Here is a 19,738-nt window from a genome sequence, read left to right as displayed (position 1 = left end):
GATTTAGACAACGCGTGAACAAAGGGGTGCACGGGAAGAGTGGGGAACGTGGTTCTATTGACGCGTCGCGTCATTTATATATGAAAAAAGCGCGCGGCCAAAGCTCAGACCACAACATATGTGGCAAATGGCAAGGGCCCATAAGGAGAGACATATGCGGCAGATTTGCGTCATCGAAGCGTCTCGACCTGCAGCCAGGATGGCAAGGGCAGTGCCATCCCTCCGCCTCCACCAATCATGTACTTGTGCGGCGACTCAGTTCGCCTTCTCAGATCCAGAGACTGATAAGAGCCAGGATTAGATGCGGTCTGAGTCCCAGCAAGAGCAAAGCCACAGGACGAGTGAAACCCCGACATCAAAGCCACCACCCCGCATGTCTCGGACCGTGCTTGGCCATCGGAGGCCCTTGCACACGCCGCCCAACAAGAGTCATGCACACGCCCTCGAGGACACAGCGCGCGCACGCCGAGCACATTCACGTCCATCGACTTGCCCGGCAGCCAAGCTGTCACTTTGCGAAGCACCGCCCACAGTTTCAGCCAAGTAAAATCTAGTAAGATTGGATCGAAGTGGAGCTGCTGTATAGCCACTCGCCTATGTAGTAGCGCTAATGGAATGGACGGGATGGCCGCCGTCGCCTGCAATTGTCGGGTGCCATGACACAGTGCTCGGGCCTACGGGAAGCCACTGATGAAAGTGAGTCGGACATGCTAGGAGCTATAGCATAGCTCTGTGGAGCTACTGCACAGCCGCGTGTGGAGTTGGAGAAAGGATAGGTCATAGTTCATGAACATGAACATAAACAGGGAAAGCGTCGACTTCGCTGTCGTGACATGCCTAAGCAACCGGAAGTCCGAGCCACAACGCCGGTCCTGCCTCAGATCTCGCCTCCTCAAAATGAAACCCGCCTGACCTCATAGGTGAGATACTGTCAGATGGCCCGAACAAGACCTCTCGAGCATGACACATCGAGTCAACAGGCTTTAAACACGGGCCTGCTCGCCACAGGAAAGTCTGCATATGTGTAATATTCAGCTTGCGGTCTAATGTCCAAGGACCCTACACCGACACAACTAAGCGCTACTACAAGATAGAGAAGGCCAGAGTAAAACGAGTGCAGGGCAGGCATATTATATCTACAGCTGTCCAGCACAACAAACCGACGTCCTAAAAACGATGGTGGTGAGGATGTGGATGCGCACGCGTGAAATAAATGTACATACTATGGTATAGATATTTTGGGGGCAAGGCGTTTATTTGCCACCAGTCGTACCCATACCCATGGCAGCCTTGAATGAATCGTAGATCCACCATTGGAAGCCTACAATCCAGATGAGCCACTGCAAGCACGAGAAGCACGAATAAGATGGGACTCACCAGTGAGGGTACCGATCATCAACACACGGGTACCGAGACCTTTCGTGGCCAAGTTGGAGAATCCGACCTCACTGGCGATAGCGCCAAGTGACTTGCCCCTGTTCGCAGGCTTACCGAGCTGAGAGACGAGCGAATCGGCGGGGTGCGAGACGACAGCGCAGACGACACCGGCGAGGTAACCAGACGCGAAGGTGACACCAAGCTGAGTTGGCTTGCTGTAGGTATCCTTGGGAGCAGTGAAGACGTTCTCGTAGAAGAGGCCGACGAAGTACTCGAAGAAGAAGAATTTGGCCATAGTGTACGGGATCTGAAAGGCACCGCGTATCAGAAGACAGACAAAAAAATCGAGGCAAATTTGATTGAAACTGACCTGGCGCGACCACAGAGGAACGAGAGAGCCGAAGGGGAAGCGAGTTTCGATTTTGGTCTTGCTCATCTCCGCGAGGGCAGCGCCGAAAGGAACGGGGAAAGTACCGGCTGGGGACGTCTGGATCTTGACCTTGGTCATCTCAAGAGGGCAAAGTGCGATATCCGCGAAGAACTCGGCGGACGCGGAACCAGCGAGCCAAATCGCACCCTTGTACTTGGCGCTGGCCTCCTCACCAGCCAAGTTCATGTATGCATCCTTGAAGATCTCGTACAGGCCGTACTTGAACATGCCCTGGAGAGAATAGCCGACAAAAGTGGGGCCGACACCTTTCCAGATACCCTTCTGACCCTCCTCCTTGAGAATCAACGACAGACCAGAGCCGAGACCCTTGAATTTACCGGGGTTGACCTGCGATAAAGGTAAGAAAGAGGCCATGATAAGATGAAAAGTTGAAACCACAACTCACCTGCATGTTGCACTTTGTGACATCAAGCGGGGTGATACCGGCGTGGGTGATACCGCACGCGAGAACACCACCGAGCATGCACTTTGCGTAGTAGCTAGCATCGTGAGGAACAGGGCCGAGGAGCCTGAAGACCGTATCGCATCAACACCGAGACCAACAGAGTTCGCCAACAAAGAACGCGGAATACACACCTGGCGTCCCATTTGCCAGAAGGTGCGAGATGCGACATGATCGTTAAATTGTGTGTATCTGTAGAGGTCTAAAAGGCTTGACTGGATGGCCTGTCCGAGTTCAAGCAGCCGCAGAGGGCAGGGAGTGGATAAGAGGGAGAGGTGGTGGGTGGTGGGTGATGACAGCGAACAGCCCCGAATCTGCCTCAAAAACTGTCGGCACAGCGCGCGCGGCCTAAATTCCCCCGGTCTGCGCCGAACATACCCGCGGGCAGACGCCGACTCCACCGGTGTATCGAGCACGTCCTCGCTGTTCACTTCGTTTACATTGTCCCTATTATATGGGGGTCTGTGCTGGTGTATTTACACTGGAGGTGCCCAGCTCATCGTGGAATCTCCCGTCTTCGCAATGACTGCCCCAGCCTCGCCAGGCCTCGGGATGACTGGCTCGCGCACGTGTCACAGGCATTTGACGGATCATGCGCGTCAGCAGATTTATCACCTGGCAAGGGCGCTTGAAAGAGTCAGATTCGGCCTCGTATGTTTTGCTCACTGGTCTCCCGAGCTGCAACATTCCACCCTCTTGTGCGTTTGTAAGTTGCTTGGAAAGTAGTGTGGTATATAACGGCTTGAAAAACAACGGTCGGCTACATACCTTGATCAAACGCCGTCTTGTCGATATCATCCATGGCCTCCGCAGCGGTGAGCAGTCGTTTCATCCGTCATGAGCTGGTTCAAACTGACTTCGGCACAGACGGCATCCACCTCGGAACCCGCAGAGCTAGTGTCGGTAAATCACTGGCATCCCAAATCGCGCGACGTTCCTCCAAGAACTGCTTTTGCATTCGATCCCATCGAGGATGCGCTCGAGGCGTTCGCGCGGGGCGAGTTTCTTGTCGTAATGGACGACGAGTCGCGTGAAAACGAAGGCGATCTCATTGTGGCTGCGTCAGGGTGCTCGACGGAGCAGATGGCATGGATGATCAAACATACGAGGTTCGTACCGCTCACCCTCACCCACTCCCAATTGGCATATCTCGACTTTCATGGCATATTTTTCACGACCCCAGTCGAATAATCACTCTTCACTATTCTTGCTCTGACCGGTACCCACGGACATAATGCTAACGCCCTGTACAGCGGTTACATCTGCATCGCTCTCCCAGGCGAGCGCCTAGAGGAACTCCAAATACCAATGATGGTCCCCCAAAATGAAGAGCGACACCGCACTGCCTACACCGTGACCGTCGACTACAAGCACGGTGCGTCCTACCCTCCTCACTGTCCTCCACGCGTCTGATTCTCCCTCTCCATAGGCACCACCACCGGAATCTCCGCACACGACCGCGCCCTCACCGCCCGCGCGCTCGCCTTGCCGTCCTCGACGCCCGCCGACTTCACCCGCCCCGGCCACCTCGTGCCTCTCCGCGCGCGCACCGGGGGCGTCCTCACGCGCCGCGGCCACACCGAGGCCAGCGTGGATCTGTGTCGGCTCGCGGGGCTCGCGCCCGCCGGCCTCCTCTGCGAGATCGTGAACGACGACGAGCAGGGCAGCATGTCGCGCCGCGACGAGTGCCGCGCGTTTGCGGATCGGTGGGGCGTCAAGATGATCAACGTCGGGATGCTCGTGGACTGGCGGCGGAAACTGGGGCCCGCTCTACAGAACGGACATGTGGAGGACACGTAGGCCCCGGACTCATAGCCAGGGACAGAACGGCAAACAGCAAGAAATAATATTTAGGATGTCTTATCATGTTATTTATGTGTGCATCAGCGACTGAAAACATCTTTATCTTAACTTTCTTTCAAGCAGTATTGCAGGCTGGTGGGCATCTGGCTTTTCAAGTAGATATACATCTCTGAGATTAAATGCATCAGAACTGCAGAATAAAAGTCGACAGCCGGAGTTTACACATAGAGCCAATAGACGATGCCTCATTCGAGCGAAGGCTCTCTATGCATGCTTCATCGCGGCCGGTTTGCCTTATGCCATTAGTTGGAACTGAGCTTGACCAGTCTATAGTCCACCTGCTAGTCTTTCGGTGAGCATGGCGCTGTTGCTGTGGTATTTTCTTTCGTCCAGTCCGAAGCATATAGTTAAGGTATGGGGTTTGCCGTTGCGTGCTGCGCTCCGTGTGCGAAGTTCGAATTAGGGGATGGGTGACTCTTTTTCACCGCAACTGGAGCTTAGCTGGTGTCTATGAGCGGGAAGAGTTGTAAATTGAGTTGTGCTGATATACAGAGATGTGGCGATGGTTACATGTAATTCTTACTGTTCATCTGGTTGTATTTCTCTGCGTTAGTACACCGTAATCTAGGCCTGACGCTCCGCCATATGTACACGCTCTAGGCCCCAGTGCGGTTCCCGCCCTTACTACCTGGGCGCTCTATTGAGCTCCACTTCTTGAGCTGTTGTGTTGCGCCCATGAGGCGCACCCTCGTTGCGTCCCAGGCCTGCATACCATATGCGTAGTACAACACCCCGAAGGCGGCGCCACCCAGATGCGCATAGTGGTCCATGATTCTAAATTACATTTGATCAGCGTCGATTCGAGAGAAGAGTAATGATTAGGGAGAGATATGAAGGAAGCGGTAGGGGAGACGATGTTTCATAGATATAAATAGAGATGAACCTACCTCCATCCACGTAACGCGCCAACGCAGTCTAGCAATAGTAGCCCCCCGACCCCATATCCGATAGGAATGGATCCTGTCGGCGGGAACACGAGGCTGACCTCCGCATTCGGGAACGCAAGCGCAGAAAGTATCACCGATGCGTACACCGCGCCCGACGCGCCGAGAGATGGAAGAATCGCTGCTGCCGGGGTTGCAGCCTCAGCCGCTGCGATGGCTCCTGTCACGGGGGGTGGCGTTTTGGCGACGGACGTGAGGCTGGAGGTCAAGGTCGCTGCGACGCTTGTTCTGGCTGTTGCTTCCGACGGTGGCTTGCGCGCGAGCTGAGCGACGAGGCGGGGGAATCGGAAGCGAGCGGACACGACATGTGAGACGAGTGACGAGAAGAGACCAGCTGTAAGCGAAGGGTGTCAGTCGCGTAGATTTTAATAACATCATAAGATGTAGCAGGAGATGATGATCTCTGAATTGAGGCCGACGTTTCGATCGAAATGATGAGAGACCTAAATGTGAACGCACCGGAGATGAAAAAGGCATAAAAGTGATATATCTCAGTGGCCTCTTGAAGCTCTGAAGTTGACCTTTGTTCATGTCCCATCCAGTTGCCAGCCGCGGATGCTGTGGTATAGAAGTATATATGTAAATTGAACACGCGGCACGAAATTGCAGCAGGACACACCAAAGCTGGTGAGAGCCATGCAATTGAAGACTAGATGGATGATCGAAGCATGGCTACGGCGACCATTAATCCTGTACGTCTAGCATGTGCACATGTCGCGCGATTCGCTCACCTGAATATGCTCGTAAACATCGTATAGGTTTTACCGCTCAGCGGATTGTGCGCGAAGTGAATGTGCATAAACGGCCTCAACCGAGGTATCTGCCATGCGGCCCACACTGCGACATTGACGGCACAAAGCGCCCAGCCTGCACGCCGCCCCTCCGATGACGAAACGTACGTCTGCCCGAGGGAGGCGTATGTGTACACCACGACCTGCTTCATAAGCGCAGGCAAGCTCGAAACAAACTCGCTAAGATTGTCGACTTGCTTTTGGACTTTCTGGAAAAGCGGGATGTTTTTACTGATAGGATGAGCAGAGCATCGAGCGACTTGCCTTGACGAGGAGCACATCGCGCACATAGTGCATTTCAGCAGAGTTAGGAGACCTTTGGATTGCACCGACAGTAGAATCCTGCGTAACTTGTCGGAAATAGCGGGTGTATATGTCGGTGACGGAGTTCGTATTCTGTGCAGCAATGCCATACACCAATGCTGAACCGCCCAAGGCGAACTGGAGACACAGTGAGCACGAAAACAATAGAGCAGATAAGTTCACTCACAAGGATGTGTTTCAGGACTCCTGGATACTTCACAGAGTCTGCAAAGGACTTGACCGGACTTGTGCGCGCGACGTGCTCACGAAACGACGGGACAGCGTTCTTTGGTGAGTATGCATTCCTCAGAGTTTGGCAAAAGTGTGGAAATTGGAGCCTCTGGTTGAGTGTAAAAGAACGAAACTGATGAGCTCTTGCCAGAGGAGGGTGACATGTTTGTGCACGATGAAGCCAAATCATGGCCATAAATTGGAGAACGGCGGCAGCAAACGCGTCGCGGTTGGCGTGCCAGACCGTGGGAATCTACGTCACATCCACGTCAGACCGCTTCGATTTCTTCAATCTACGAACTCAGGTACATTGTATACAACGCATCCTAATCTTCTGTTGCGACACCTCTTCCTCTTTCCAACATAGATCTGCGGCGGCATCAGCCCTCCCTTGACTGTTCGCAGGGGGCCACTTCCTAATCGGGAAGTCTTCGTGTTCATGAGCAGGTCACTGCAATCCTTGAGTATCGTCCACGCTTGACCTATGTACGGTCGAGACAGCTCTATCCCTACTGCTAATTTCTGGAATCTAGTTTGAAGCCGTTGCCGGTAACGTGCAGTAGCCTGTGTTACATTCCTGCACTGAAAAGGTGAGCGGTCCCTGGCTCTGCATGTTATTGCCGGATTTCAGAGGATGCTCAAAGATGATTTACTGACCACATTCCGGTTGTGCTCCTCGCGCATCGCCTGACTGTCACAGGTGATCTCAGCTTGCCGCCCCAATTGCACACGACAGCATAACTGTAGGTGCTCCTGTGGACAACTGTGAATGCCCATGGACATAGTGCTGAACCCACTCCAACCTTCATCAGCCTAAAATGCTCGCATATAAAGCTTATCTAGTTTGGATGACAGATGTCTGTTCAGCAAAAGAGGAGATGCCATTTGTGGCAATATCAGTGTCGAAGAGAGAGGAAAACCGGGCCGAAGGTATGCGGAAGGTGGGGCAGAAAAACCCGGCGGGGAGTGCATTTGAGGAATGTGTCACTAATCGATTGGCGACGATCCGCAAGGTGCGCTCAAGTTACAGCTGTTTGCAAATCGATAGTCCTCTCGAATCCAAACGCACAGCGCTGCGGATGGCTGTATATATCGATTTTTGCACAGCCACTGGAGTCTAGACAAGGCTAGTCACCTCGGACCTTATACGCTCCTACCATGGCTGTCGGTGGGACTCAATGGCACATATCCTTGATTCCTCTCCACAGAAAGAGCTTGTGGTTTATATGGCTGTATGACTGCTGTATGAACAAACATGCGTCCCAACTAAGATCTCTGGCACTATAGGCCTTCATGTTCAGACTGTGCGAGTTGTTTTCACAATGCTTTGTCAGGCCTGTGAGCAGTACTCAATATCTGTGAATGTCTCAGTCCATTTTTTGCATCACTTGAGCAGTGCAAGAGCCCTATGCGACTGTGGGGAATATCTAGATATGTGAGCAGCATAAGGAACATAGAGCCTGATTAAGGTAAGTTCTAGGCATGTCACGATGTCAGCATCAACTCACGGATGCATGTTCCAGTTCGAGAGGACTATTGTTTTGCAAACAGCTGTAAGTACCGAAGGCACCTACATAAGCACTGATCCAATGAGGTGGGAAACTCCATCAGATGGCGTACTTAAAGGTTGACACTTGACCTCAAAGACAAGCATACACATGCTGTATGTTGTTGACCTAACTCGTACTAGGATGCATACTGTGATGCATCTATCCTCGCGATTGCCTGCATGAGCGGTTGCAGAGGGGGTGTTGCTGCAGCATTGTGATAAGAAGATGCTATTTATCACCGCACATCCTTTATGGTAAGCCATGTCAGCATCCGCAGTAGTGTGACGTATGCATCTGATGGAAAGATGAGCTGGTCCAACTGCTGGTCCTCTTGGTCGGGTGCTCGCTTGCAACACGTTGACAGGAATAATGCCTTGTACCGTTATGGGTACCATTGCCTTCTGTTTCTCACGTCAATCAATGCACGGAGTACATAAAGGCACTGGCCATTGGAATGCCTTCCTTCTCCCATAGCAATCACCCTCTCCATTTACACACCATGGTCCGCATCACACCCCTCGCTGCTGTCTCCCTCCTCTCCGCCATCCCGCTTGTAGCTGGGGGACCAATCTCCTATGGACTCTGTCAGACTGGTGCGTTGTGTACCTACACTAAGCTTTCTTCCCCGTATTAATTCATAACCTTTCAATGTTGTCCGCCACCTTTGCTTTTCTGGGCGCAATAAAAGGCTGCAATACTGTGGCGGTGGCATGTTACGCAGCTGCTGGCTTCCAGTTTGGGACCGTGGTTGCTGCTGCCGCCACGCCTGCAACGATCCTGGCTTGCAACGCCGCGTTAGGAACGTGAGTGCTCTCTTGCTTTGCCTTCACCGATGAGTCTCATCAGATATTCAAAGATGCTCCGCCACATGTGCCACTCTTGTACTTTTTGCGCCGATCCCTTGATTTTTGCTGTCTAAATTTTCTCAAGTGAGTCAACCTTCGAGTCGGTACCTCCAGTACATATACTCATACATTCCACCGCAGGTCACTGTAGTTTTCGCTTTTTGAGGTTCCATGTCGGTCCGGCCATGTACGAGTACGAGTAAATAGTCAATGAAATGAGCATGCGTTTGTCACGCGAGCCTCTACCATCTTCGAGTAGTAATTAGAGCATTTAATCGATGAAGAGGTATACTGCAAGAATAAATAATACAATGTGCTTTCCGACCTCGTTGCGAGTGAGTTGGTCGCCACACAGACCACATGGTACAGTTGTTGGACCGTCGTAGTCGCTACCGCATTTTCTCCTGACCAATGGAGCCTACGCATGCGGCGCCATTCATCATAACGTCGCATCAGAGGGCAAAACTCTGATTTTGGGTATATGTCAAAGATGTTCCTCGAATTAAATATTACAGTGGCTGGCATGCACGCCTGTATGAAGTTGTATGTCTGCTGTGTAGGTTCTGCCACCTGGGATGTCAAATAGAAGCAAGAAACGATAGAAGCATGCGGTACAGATGGCGGAAACTGAGTGTTGGTCAAATTTGGACATCAAAGCAGCTATAAGAGGGTAGAATCAAGACGTATGGCCACTGATGAGAGGAACTATGATTGCTCCGACTTGCGTGATCTAGAGCTCTCATCCTTCCTCGACAGACTATCTTTGAGCAATGTGAGATACACGTCCCCCATAAGTTGATATAGCCACAAGGGTCCGAGCTTTCGCCTTAGATCATCCCACAGCTCCGCGCCGTACAAATAATATAGTCCGCCGAATGCCGCGCCACCAATATGCGCCCAATGATCGAATCGTCTGTACGTGAAGGTTTGCAAGAGGTCAATAATAAGGTTTTGCTTTGTAACGCGAAAAAGAGGTTCGTGATGCAAGGCGCACCTCCATCCGTAAAATACGCCTATCGTATCGAGAAGTAAGGCTCCACCGAGGCCATGCTGCACCCCAATGCTCAGACCTGGCATCCAGTTAAACGAGGCTCGTACATCAGGATATGCGAGAGCCGTCACTGTCGCGAGAGCATAGATGGAGCCAGACGTGCCAAACGAAACAGGACCGGGCATATCTTTGAACTGTCCCTTGGGAGCTGGGGCAAAGAACCTGGATATCCGGAATCGGAGCGATGAGAGCCACGAGCCATGGGCAAGCCCGTCGGGCAGCATTGCATGAACCTGAGAGGGCGTCCGGCCGCTCATAAGACGGCTCCAGCCTAGCGTCAGAAACATGGTCTTCGAAACGACGTTGGATACGAGAGAGGCTTTGGGACAATCGGCGAGTCAGTGGAATGACACATACAGGAGTGATGGAGATACCTGTCAAGATGAAAGCAAGAAGGTGATATTTGGATGTCGCCTCCGGGAGCCCCATATTGGATGGACGATCCTGCTGTCTGCTCATCCAACTCGCGGTAGCAGCCCCTGAGAAAAATGCATATCATGAGCCGTCGTTGGTGGATATGTTACCAACTCCCATACCAAAGCATGGCAAAGCTGCACAAGTAGCAACTAGATGCACAAACGACCTATGACTTCGGAAGTAGGGCAACAGAATCTGCATTGAACCAACGGCCCCTACGTAGTGACGAGTGAATCATATACCTGAACATGCTTGTAATAAGTGTATAGCGCGACTTCTTGAACGGATCGTGCGTGAAACAGCGCGTTACGAGCGGTCGCGCCAATGGCACCTTCCACAAAAACCAGATGAACACATTGGCGGCGCAGATCTTGAGGCAAATCTTGGCACCCTCTGTAGAGCGATAATACTTCCGCATGACCTGCAAGTAAGTGAGAGCGATCAATTTTCTCCAAATTCGGGGTTTGGCCATATCTTTCTCTTTGATTTTTTTATTGAGATGCACCCACGGCTATCCGCCGATACCGATCGGCATGAGAAGTATGCATCACGACGAGGAGGCCAGAAGGGGCTCACCGCGTTCGAAGCGTGAAGGGCATAAATCCTGCGTAGCATCTCATTGGTCTGGTGCGGCTGAGCAGATTTTGTGCGTGAACCCCACACAATAGCAGCTTTCACCTTCACGGTATCCGACATCGTGAATAGGCTAGCGATTCCATATATCACTGGAGGTACAACGAGAGCAACCTGGGACACCGTGCAGAGTACGAGTAAGTTCATCGTTATCAGAGGCGCCGTCAGGTTCTGCCTGAAGACGAGGTCTCGCAACGATCCACAACAGCGCTGTTCTTCCATGGAGACTGAAATATGAGAGGATACGACTTACAACAAGCCCGGATATCAACCCAGCGCGGTCTATACGCTCCGAAAACGGCTTCACACGGGCACCCCGCGCGACCTGCTCGCGAAACGACGCCACAGGTGGCGTCAAATCCGCCTTCCCACTCCTGTCAACCCCGAGACTAAAGTTTCCGACGCTGACATGTCTCCCGACGCGAGTCAATTGACGATTCGGAAACGAACAGTCTAAAGTCGGTCTGCAGGCGAGGAGCATCGACTGCGCCCAGCGCCGTGACGGTGCGCAGTCTGAGACGCTGGCGAAGCGCAGTCGCGACGTCCATCCAAACATCGTGCTGATAGCGGGTGGCTGGTTCGCTGGCTAGATTCAGCGCTAGATGAGATGAGCTGAGAGGCCCCGGGAGGTCGATGTCGCATTGAACGACTATCGAACGATGAACAAGCTGGCTGCAGCGCGCGCCGCGGTCGGACGCGATCATACCGGGAAACAGTGGAAAGTCAACAGGGCTCACGGCTATCTCGGCAAACATCGCGGAAGTCGAAACGTCCGTCGGAGCTCAAAGTCGTCCATATCCATGATGCGAGCAGATAAAACTATTTTCAAATCTAGTAGATACATTCAAGAGAATAGAGATATTCTGTCCATCGTACCTGGAGAACCTCCAGAGAGTCCAGTCCATTAAATGATCCTACGTAGCGTGTAGAGAAAGGAGCGTGAGTGCGAGCCTGAAGTAGATGCCGATGTAGAATGATGCAAATGAGAAGAAAAAACCAGATGGAAAGCCAAAGATGATACTGATTGTGAATGCGGAATGCGTGATGAAGATGTAGTGAAAAAGAGATGGATCGGGGAAAACATGAAATCTCGTGAGTGAGTATCTCGGAATATTATGCTACAGCTGCTCTCCCCTCTGCTTCGCCTCAAAGTTGTTTAAGTGTTTCTCGGGTTCAATTTGATTGATATGATGGGTTTGATTGCTTCGTACACCGTTCGCACCGGCCGAGAATCCGTCTTTCAGAGCGCTTCAACCTCCAAATGACCAAGCGTCGACCTAAATAGATCACAACACGAGCACACCCACCGCTGCGGTCATCAGCGCCGACAACAACACCGCCGTCCGTGCTCCGCGCTCCATCACAATCGATTGCGCTGCGCTCGCAGACCGCCCAGAGCCCGTGACGCTCGCTGAAACAGAGCCAATCGTAGGCGAGGGTACAGTACCCGTGGCGCCGTTCATCGCGACGGCGGTCTCGGAGAGCGCGGCAAACCCGATCGAAGCAGGGGACGCGCGGAATACTGAGTAGACATTTTTCTGCACGAAGGAAAAAGATAAGAGACGAGAGAGACGATGATGGAATGAGGATACGTACGAGAAACGTGTCACCGACGATCCACGACGGCGCAGTGCTCGAGCTAGAAAACTCGAAAAAGGCGCCGAGGCACTGACTGCTAGAGACCTGCGCCAACTGGAAGTCGGCGGGACTGATTGACCAGTCCTTGCCTCCGAACGACAGAGTGACAGACACCGTCGTATCGCATGCTGCAGAAAGATTGAACAATCAATATTGTTAGATCGATATGTACGATTTCAACAAGAGTAAAATGCGAGAGGATACGCACGGTACAAGTAATACCCCTGATAATTCCCAGTTCCAGCAGCCGAGTTGGGAATCTGGGCGAAGATTGCAGCGACTTGGTCTGTCGGGCCACCGATCAGAGTCGTGCCGGTGTCGATCGCAGCGTACGACGACGAGCCAGAGGCGAGTGTTATTGAGTTGCCGTTCACGGTCAAGGTCTTCAGTGGCAGCGTCCAATACGTCGGGGTGCTCGTCGGGATGTCTTGATAGTCAATATCGCCGGTGTAGAGCGACGAGTTAACATTACCTACGAATCACAAAGAACAGATTGCAGTCAGCATCTGTCTAGATATACGCAAGCGCGAGGGGCAGAGGAAGACATACCCATTGTGAACGTTCCTCCGGGCTCAAGAGCGGCCGCGCGGCTGTCGTTCTGATACCGCGTCAGCTGGAAAGCCATGACGGGCTGATCCCAAGCATTTTTCTGGTAGAGGTTCTCCCAAAAAGGTGTCGCGCCAGATGATGCTATCGATTGCCACGCGAGGCCGAGCAGACCGGACACGGGCTCATTGAGAAGACCAGAAGAGACGACGCTACATACACCTACACATACACGATGTAAGACAATGAGCGTGCAGACAGGAAAAACAAATGAATGACAGTCAGCACACGCTTTCACACCGCTAACGAAGCGAGGGGCCAAGAAGCGAGCCCACAACGCGACACGCACCAAACACCTGCTCGTTCACCTCGAAACCGGCCATCTGCACGACATCTGTTCCGAGCACGCCGGCAGCCTGACCGCTCCCATACGTGATCGAAAATGCGGTAGACAAGTTCTTGAATGAGGATGAGCTGTCCGGGTTAAATGTCGTGATCTGGTCGCAACCGGTGGTGCACGCCGAGTCGGCCAGCCAGAGGTCGGAGGAGCCGGTGTCAAGGATAACATTGTACGCAGTAGCAGGTGTGCCGAGGGCGAGCGAGCCGTAGTAGCTGCGGAAAGGCGGGGGCCGGAGTCAGCCGCAGAGCGATACAAACAAAGATAGGGATAAAATAAAAGGGGTAAGGGGTAGAACGCACCTCGAGTCTGCATTCTGGTTAACGATGCTGCGTAAATTGGGTCGTCGTTAGCCTGCTGCATTCGGAGAATAGGGGGCCAGCAGACAGGGGACGCACAGATTCATGCCCTCGGCACGCTTTCGTGCGGCGTCGCCGCTGTATTTTCCTTCGAGGACATTCTTCTGCTCTTTCGCCCAAAGCCCCCACTCTTCTGCGGTGCGCTCGGCGGCGGCGCGGCGGACCAGGGGGACGTGGAGCGCTCGGGGCGCCCGAGGCGCTGCAAGTGCCAGGGCGTCATGGGCGCCGATGAGAAGGGTGAGAGCAAGGGGGAGTGAGTCGAATCTCATCAGTAGGAGGATGCGAAGGTTGTATTCTAAGGGGGGGAGGATAAAGTGTGGTAGTGGTAGTGGTAGTGGTAGTGGTGTGGTGATGGTAGGTGTAGGAGAGACCAGGGGGAGATGCTATTATGAGAGAGTACTTATTGAATCGGAAAGGAGAGAGAGGCGGTGCAGGAACGGGAACGCTGCGGACCTGCACAGCTATGAGTCTGTAAGGAGATTTAAGATGGAGGATGCAGAGAGAGGAAGATGAGGAAACAAATGCTGAGCAGGTAGCCGGTGGTCATCGTGGTCGCCAGCCCAGTGCCGAGCCATCTCTCCGCCTTCCGATCCCGGCTGGCCGCCTTCTGCCGCCGTCCGCTTTTGGTAACCAACTGCCCCTTTCGTCTGTAAATCTCTGCAAATCCGGTGCTTTTCTTACATCAACGAGAAGCCGAAAGAGCCGATTGGTCGGGCTTGCTTCCGTCTGCTTACGCTGCGTCATGCCGGTAGAGTCAGCGTGTCGCTCAGCACATCTTGGCTGTCTTGGACGAGTTTTTCTGTTTCCTTCACCGCTGTGCCATCACACATAAGTGTGGATCACCCTGAGCTTGTTGCGCATTCGCTCATCGCCCGCTATCGCTGGCATCGCATTTATTGCAGGCCTGCGCACGATACCTCAGCTGACCTGCTTGTCATCGTCGTCCGCAGCAGGAGCGCACTTTCCGCAGCCCAGCAAACCTTCTCGGCGTCCGGCCTCAGGGCCAAATGCGATGGCTTGGTCTCCTGGGCAGAGAGCCTGGGATATTTTCGGTCCTCCAAACTCCTGCTATGGTCTGCCGCGGCCTCAACTCGTCTCGCCCCAAGGGCTCATGTATGCAGAAGTCTATGGGTCTTTCTGAGCGTGCGGCTGCGTGCCGGAGGGACCAGACAAGAGGCACGGCTTTCGGTTTAGACTGGCAGCAAACGTTCCAAAAGTGTAAGAATGTGTCATGAGGACAATAATGGCTTTCCTTCTACTTTTTCAGTCTGTTTCGGCGGACAGCTGAGAACTCCAAATTCTCACCTCAAGGCCTCAACTCCAAGTCTCACCTGTATCATTTGCTTACAGCTGGCGTCAGATCTGGCAGAGTCTCCTTGGATTTGGAGCAGCTCACGCAGTTCTATTGTTGGTCATGAAGATCTGTCAGCCGTCAGCGTGGAGCAAAACGAGGAGGCTGCAAGTCAGGAGGTGCTTATAGGCGCGCAGACCCACTCGTCGTACAAGCGCGCGGGTACAGGCTTCGGCGGAATCTGGCCTGGGACGCCTGGATAAATGAACGGATGTAAGCCTCTTGCAGAATGGTGCGTCATCGTACGAGTCATCAACGTCAGCGGATATGTACTTGTCACGACAACGAAATCTCATGTACGGAAACTCGAACAAGACGTATCTCGAAGCACAATGCATTGAACAGCCTCTTAGCGAGGCAACCAGACATCTCTCTATGGCCGTTCATTCGTTCATCATTCCTGATCTTGGAGATGATGAGCGTCTACAAGCTAGTTGCATGACAGTTGTTGTTGACCACGAGAGATGAACATAATCAGGGGCGCTGTTCTCATCATGAATGGCTCTGACTTTGACTTGATAACCCCTATCATCAAGGATAAACATGATCTCTTTCCTGTCTCACATTGATACCATACATCCATACGCTGGCAGGTCAACCACATAGGATCGCGGATCGCACACTACTTTGAAGGCTCAGAGATGAAGAGAAAAAATAATTAAGATAGTACAGTCGAATACAACGCTACCGCGTACACCCCAATGACGTCCCACACAATATACACAGCCGAGCAAACAAGAGCACGCTTACGACCGCTCGCCGCGCAACCGCCGTGCGAGGGCGAGATCTTTTGGCTGGATAGTGACACGCTTGGCGTGGATGGCAGCGAGGTTGGTGTCCTCGAAGAGCGAAACGAGGTACGCCTCGGCGGCCTCCTGAAGCGCCATGACGGCGGATGATTGGAAGCGCAGATCAGTCTGGACGGTGGCACGACAGCATTATCAGTCCCTCGAACGACAGTGCAAGTAGCAAAGGCAAACGGACCTTGAAATCCTGCGCGATTTCACGGACGAGGCGCTGGAAGGGGAGTTTTCGGATGAGGAGCTCGGTAGATTTTTGGTAGCGCCGGATTTCACGGAGGGCGACGGTTCCTGGGCGGAAACGATGAGGCTTCTTCACACCACCAGTTGCGCCAGCCTATCATTTCGTAGGAAAGGAAATCATGAGCATGTGGCTTTTGGAAGTGATAAAGAAACTAGCTTACGGCGGCGGTCTTGCGGGCGGCCGACTTAGCGGCGAGTTGCTTACGGGGCGCCTTGCCTAGTGTCAAGAGCAGGTGAGCACTACGAAGGGGTAGAAGGGGCAGTGAATACACACCACCGGTGGACTTGCGAGCGGTCTGCTTGGTACGGGCCATTTGAAGTGAGGCTTGAACTGAAGTAAAAAGTGTGTAAAGGTTTCGAAGGTGACGGATGGGCGGTGGTGGTTGAGGGGAGAGTGAGGACGCGGGCCTGCACGGTATTTATCCAAGGCCTAACGCGACGCGACGCGGGTCACGTGCAGTCAACGAGCAGCGATCAACAGAACCTTATGCGCGTCGCAGCACAGCCACCGCGCCGTGACAGCCACAAACAAGGACAACAATAGGGCACACGCCACACCGCCGGCTGAGGTACTTATAACCCACGCGTGTCCTTGCTTTCCGCCTACCGCGTCCTTTGTGTCTACTTCCACCCTCGCACTTGGCCTTTCTTCTCCTCTGAGCCTCATTCTCGCGCAACGCAAGCAAACTCAAGCTTCAATCCAAATATCCATCTTATAAACAATGTCTGGACGTGGAAAGGGCGGAAAGGTGCGGTTGCATTCCTCGTCCGAGTTGCCTAGCCTAGCTAATCTTGTTGGCTCGTCTGCGTAGGGTCTCGGAAAGGGTGGTGCTAAGCGTCACCGCAAGATCCTTCGTGACAACATCCAGGGCATCACGAAGCCCGCTATCCGCCGCCTCGCACGTCGTGGCGGTGTGAAACGTATCTCGGGCCTCATCTACGAGGAGACCCGCGGTGTTCTCAAGATCTTCCTCGAAAATGTGCGTGCTCTTCCTCCGTTTGCATGCATCGTTGCTGATAGCGATGGTGGTCGTTGGTTACAGGTCATTCGCGACTCCGTTACATACACCGAGCATGCGAAGCGAAAGACGGTGACGGCGCTCGACGTCGTGTATGCGCTCAAGCGGTCCGGCAGGACGCTTTACGGTTTCGGCGCATGAGTTTCTATCCGCATCTGTCGTTGATGGTTGTGGCGTGGCCGAGGCTGCGGTGTACTTCTGTATTGCTACTGTAGTTTTATCTATTTTTGTTCGCTTTTCTCGCGATCGGTCGCTAAGGGTCTAATCATCTTGCAAGAGTGTCTAGCTTCCAAGGAACGGGATGATACTTTTATATCTCTGTCATCAACGTGCACCCTAATGTTTTGAGACAGGTTTGGCGTATCCGTCGCTCTCGACGAGTATGATCACCTGTCTTTATCATATCTTACTGACGATATGGGACTGTTCTTCCAGGTCAGACTTAGATTCGGGGTTGCACAGTGGTTGCACAGTCAGGAGGTATTCTCAGACACTCATCAAGATGAACGCAGAGTTCGAATGCTACATTCCTGACGACTCGAGCTAGCTACATGTTGTACATACCAACTATCACGATCGACCCGCATCGTTGAGCATATCGTGCAAAAGCTACCGAGTATCAATGGTTCTAACGCAGAAAGAACGCCGCCGCCATCCAGCGGACAAAGATCCCCTGCTCTTAACAATGTCCCAGACCTCGATATGGCCAGTTTGAGATCCCGACACCATCTGTTTCCCATCAGGCGAGATTGCAATGGAGAGGATCTTTCCACCGTGACTTTCCATCGATGTCCCGATGGGCCCGCCCGTTACTGCATCCCATTCTTGGATTGTTTGATCCTCTGAGCCTGAGACCATGCGTGTTCCGTCTGGGGAAAATGCGACGCAGGTAACAGGAAGTCGGTGTCCTTCCAGAGGCTCTCCAATAGCATGGCCAGTCTCAATGTCCCAGAGTTGGACCACTCCATTCTCAGATCCCAAAACGACGCGCGTGCCATCCGGGGAATATGCGATGGAAGAAACCTGACTCACGTGTCCACAGAGTGGTTTTCCGAATACAGTGCTCGTCTCAGCGCCGACAATATCCCATGCTAGAATGCTACCATCCCAAGACGCCGAAAGAAGCCTCTTTCCATTCGGCGAATACGCGACAGAAAAGACGCTGGATTGATGCCCTGTTAGTACTTCGCCCAGGGCCTCGCCGCTTTTAGCGTTCCAGAGTCGTATCGTCCTGTCGCCTGAGCCCGAGGCCACACACTCGCCATCTGGAGAAAAAGCGACAGAGTTCACAGCGTCCTTGTGCCCCTTCAAGGGCTTCCCAATGGCTTCTCCAGTTTCCACGTTCCAGATTCGGACCGTTCTGTCACCACGGATCGTTCTATCAACAGAACCCGAGCCCGAAACAACATGCTCTTGGTATGGTGAATATGCAACCGAGAGGACTGGGCTGGTGTGTCCTTTAAGCGGCTTCCCAACAGCTTCGCCGGTCTCTGCGTCCCAAACCCTAATCGTCATATCGTCTGAGCCTGTGACGACGCGTTTGCCGTTCAGGGAGAACGCAATAGAGTTGATACTGCCTTGGTGTCCTACGAAAGGGTAGGCCCGCCACCATTTAATGCTCCCATCTATACTACTGGAGACGATATCACTCTCGTTAGGCGAAAAGATGACAGAAGTGATGGATCCCGTGTGTCCTGTGAACGGAAAGCCGACGGCCTCACCAGAATCCGTCTCCCAGATGCGGATCGCTTGATCTACAGAGCCAGAGACGATATGTTTCCCGTCACGCGAAAAGGCGACTGAAGTGACTGCACCGCCATGTCCTAGGAATGTTTTGCTAGATTGGCCAGTTACCGTGTCCCAGAGGCGTATGCTTCCATCCATAGAGCCCGATACCACTCGATTCTCGAGAGGTGAGAATGCGACGCATATAACAGAACCTGTATGCCCCTTGAATGGCTGGCCTATGGGAACACCTGTCGCCGCATCCCAGACGCGGACCGTTTGATCCAAAGAAGCTCCAAAAATGCGTCGTCCATCCGGCGAAGACGTGACATAATGGATAAAAGCAGCTTGATTAATCGTCCACACTGCATCTCCATTTTCCGTGTCCCACAGTTGTACGGTTCGATCGAGGGAAGCTGAAGCCACACATCTAGAATCTGGTATGAATGCGACGCAAGTGACCCGGTGTTCGTGTCCTTTGTATGGCTTTCCGACCATCGCGCCAGTGAAGGCATCCCAGATGATTACGGTGTGATCCCAAGAGCCGGAAGCAATCCTCTTCCCGTCGGGCGAAAATGCAACAGAGGCGATCGGAGCCGAGTGCCCTATGAGACGTCGGCTGGAAGATGTATTCCAGATTTTAATGCTGTTATCCATGGATCCCGAGACAGTGAGTGACCCATCGGGAGAAGTCGCAATCGATGTCACTCCCGAAAGTTGCGCCGCGTATCGTCCGGTTATGTCAACAATTTTTCCCATCTT

General features: G+C 53.0%; 10 protein-coding genes across 10 annotated transcripts; 4 read left to right on the top strand and 6 right to left on the bottom strand.

Moving 5' to 3' along the window:
- Window positions 1-1,007: 1,007 nt before the first annotated feature.
- On the bottom strand, window positions 1,008-2,585 carry HETIRDRAFT_147504 (mitochondrial carrier protein). Its single transcript, XM_009551261.1, has 6 exons — window positions 2,405-2,585; window positions 2,214-2,337; window positions 1,748-2,155; window positions 1,378-1,684; window positions 1,224-1,321; window positions 1,008-1,167 (listed from the first exon to the last, which is right to left on the bottom strand). The coding sequence occupies exons 1-5, from the start codon at window positions 2,440-2,442 to the stop codon at window positions 1,254-1,256; spliced, it is 945 nt and encodes a 314-aa protein (XP_009549556.1). The 5' UTR covers window positions 2,443-2,585; the 3' UTR covers window positions 1,008-1,167; window positions 1,224-1,253.
- Window positions 2,586-2,934: 349 nt separating this feature from the next.
- Window positions 2,935-4,327, top strand: HETIRDRAFT_387644 (uncharacterized protein). The gene is made up of 4 exons (XM_009551260.1): window positions 2,935-3,085; window positions 3,138-3,379; window positions 3,524-3,645; window positions 3,700-4,327. Exons 1-4 carry the CDS (start codon window positions 3,071-3,073, stop codon window positions 4,068-4,070), a joined length of 750 nt encoding a protein of 249 aa, XP_009549555.1. The 5' UTR covers window positions 2,935-3,070; the 3' UTR covers window positions 4,071-4,327.
- Window positions 4,328-4,729: 402 nt separating this feature from the next.
- On the bottom strand, window positions 4,730-6,149 carry HETIRDRAFT_50368 (integral membrane protease of the rhomboid family; the record flags this gene model as incomplete). The annotated part of the gene is made up of 5 exons (XM_009550485.1): window positions 4,730-4,907; window positions 5,021-5,411; window positions 5,537-5,635; window positions 5,697-5,749; window positions 5,809-6,149. The coding sequence occupies 5 exons, from the start codon at window positions 6,147-6,149 to the stop codon at window positions 4,730-4,732; spliced, it is 1,062 nt and encodes a 353-aa protein (XP_009548780.1).
- A 2,273-nt stretch (window positions 6,150-8,422) lies between these two features.
- cep2 (cep2 cellulose medium expressed protein 2) lies at window positions 8,423-9,043 on the top strand. Its single transcript, XM_009551259.1, has 4 exons — window positions 8,423-8,545; window positions 8,641-8,755; window positions 8,809-8,881; window positions 8,939-9,043. Exons 1-3 carry the CDS (start codon window positions 8,452-8,454, stop codon window positions 8,855-8,857), a joined length of 258 nt encoding a protein of 85 aa, XP_009549554.1. The 5' UTR covers window positions 8,423-8,451; the 3' UTR covers window positions 8,858-8,881; window positions 8,939-9,043.
- Window positions 9,044-9,491: 448 nt separating this feature from the next.
- HETIRDRAFT_147501 (integral membrane protease of the rhomboid family) lies at window positions 9,492-10,527 on the bottom strand. The gene is made up of 5 exons (XM_009551258.1): window positions 10,508-10,527; window positions 10,385-10,437; window positions 10,223-10,327; window positions 9,792-10,167; window positions 9,492-9,710 (listed from the first exon to the last, which is right to left on the bottom strand). The coding sequence occupies exons 1-5, from the start codon at window positions 10,513-10,515 to the stop codon at window positions 9,503-9,505; spliced, it is 750 nt and encodes a 249-aa protein (XP_009549553.1). The 5' UTR covers window positions 10,516-10,527; the 3' UTR covers window positions 9,492-9,502.
- A 1,657-nt stretch (window positions 10,528-12,184) lies between these two features.
- Window positions 12,185-14,107, bottom strand: HETIRDRAFT_64605 (aspartic peptidase; the record flags this gene model as incomplete). The annotated part of the gene is made up of 7 exons (XM_009550528.1): window positions 12,185-12,436; window positions 12,495-12,664; window positions 12,745-13,008; window positions 13,086-13,304; window positions 13,432-13,694; window positions 13,782-13,808; window positions 13,878-14,107. 7 exons carry the CDS (start codon window positions 14,105-14,107, stop codon window positions 12,185-12,187), a joined length of 1,425 nt encoding a protein of 474 aa, XP_009548823.1.
- Window positions 14,108-14,845: 738 nt separating this feature from the next.
- HETIRDRAFT_428903 (uncharacterized protein) lies at window positions 14,846-15,392 on the top strand (the record flags this gene model as incomplete). Its single annotated transcript, XM_009551257.1, has 2 exons — window positions 14,846-15,056; window positions 15,106-15,392. The coding sequence occupies 2 exons, from the start codon at window positions 14,846-14,848 to the stop codon at window positions 15,390-15,392; spliced, it is 498 nt and encodes a 165-aa protein (XP_009549552.1).
- Window positions 15,393-15,869: 477 nt separating this feature from the next.
- Window positions 15,870-16,546, bottom strand: HETIRDRAFT_445928 (uncharacterized protein; the record flags this gene model as incomplete). The annotated part of the gene is made up of 4 exons (XM_009551256.1): window positions 15,870-16,106; window positions 16,174-16,326; window positions 16,394-16,449; window positions 16,507-16,546. The coding sequence occupies 4 exons, from the start codon at window positions 16,544-16,546 to the stop codon at window positions 15,936-15,938; spliced, it is 420 nt and encodes a 139-aa protein (XP_009549551.1). The 3' UTR covers window positions 15,870-15,935.
- Window positions 16,547-16,816: 270 nt separating this feature from the next.
- HETIRDRAFT_478720 (uncharacterized protein) lies at window positions 16,817-17,490 on the top strand. The gene is made up of 3 exons (XM_009551255.1): window positions 16,817-16,981; window positions 17,045-17,212; window positions 17,276-17,490. The coding sequence occupies exons 1-3, from the start codon at window positions 16,955-16,957 to the stop codon at window positions 17,390-17,392; spliced, it is 312 nt and encodes a 103-aa protein (XP_009549550.1). The 5' UTR covers window positions 16,817-16,954; the 3' UTR covers window positions 17,393-17,490.
- A 370-nt stretch (window positions 17,491-17,860) lies between these two features.
- Window positions 17,861-19,633, bottom strand: HETIRDRAFT_453746 (uncharacterized protein; the record flags this gene model as incomplete). The annotated part of the gene is made up of 1 exon (XM_009551254.1): window positions 17,861-19,633. One exon carries the CDS (start codon window positions 19,631-19,633, stop codon window positions 17,861-17,863), a length of 1,773 nt encoding a protein of 590 aa, XP_009549549.1.
- Window positions 19,634-19,738: the final 105 nt, after the last annotated feature.

This window comes from Heterobasidion irregulare (genome assembly GCF_000320585.1).
Source record: "Heterobasidion irregulare TC 32-1 unplaced genomic scaffold scaffold_08, whole genome shotgun sequence".
Classification (NCBI taxonomy): Eukaryota; Fungi; Basidiomycota; class Agaricomycetes; order Russulales; family Bondarzewiaceae; genus Heterobasidion; species Heterobasidion irregulare.
Note: the sequence above shows the minus strand (reverse complement) of the source record. Positions and strands in the feature narration are given on the sequence as shown.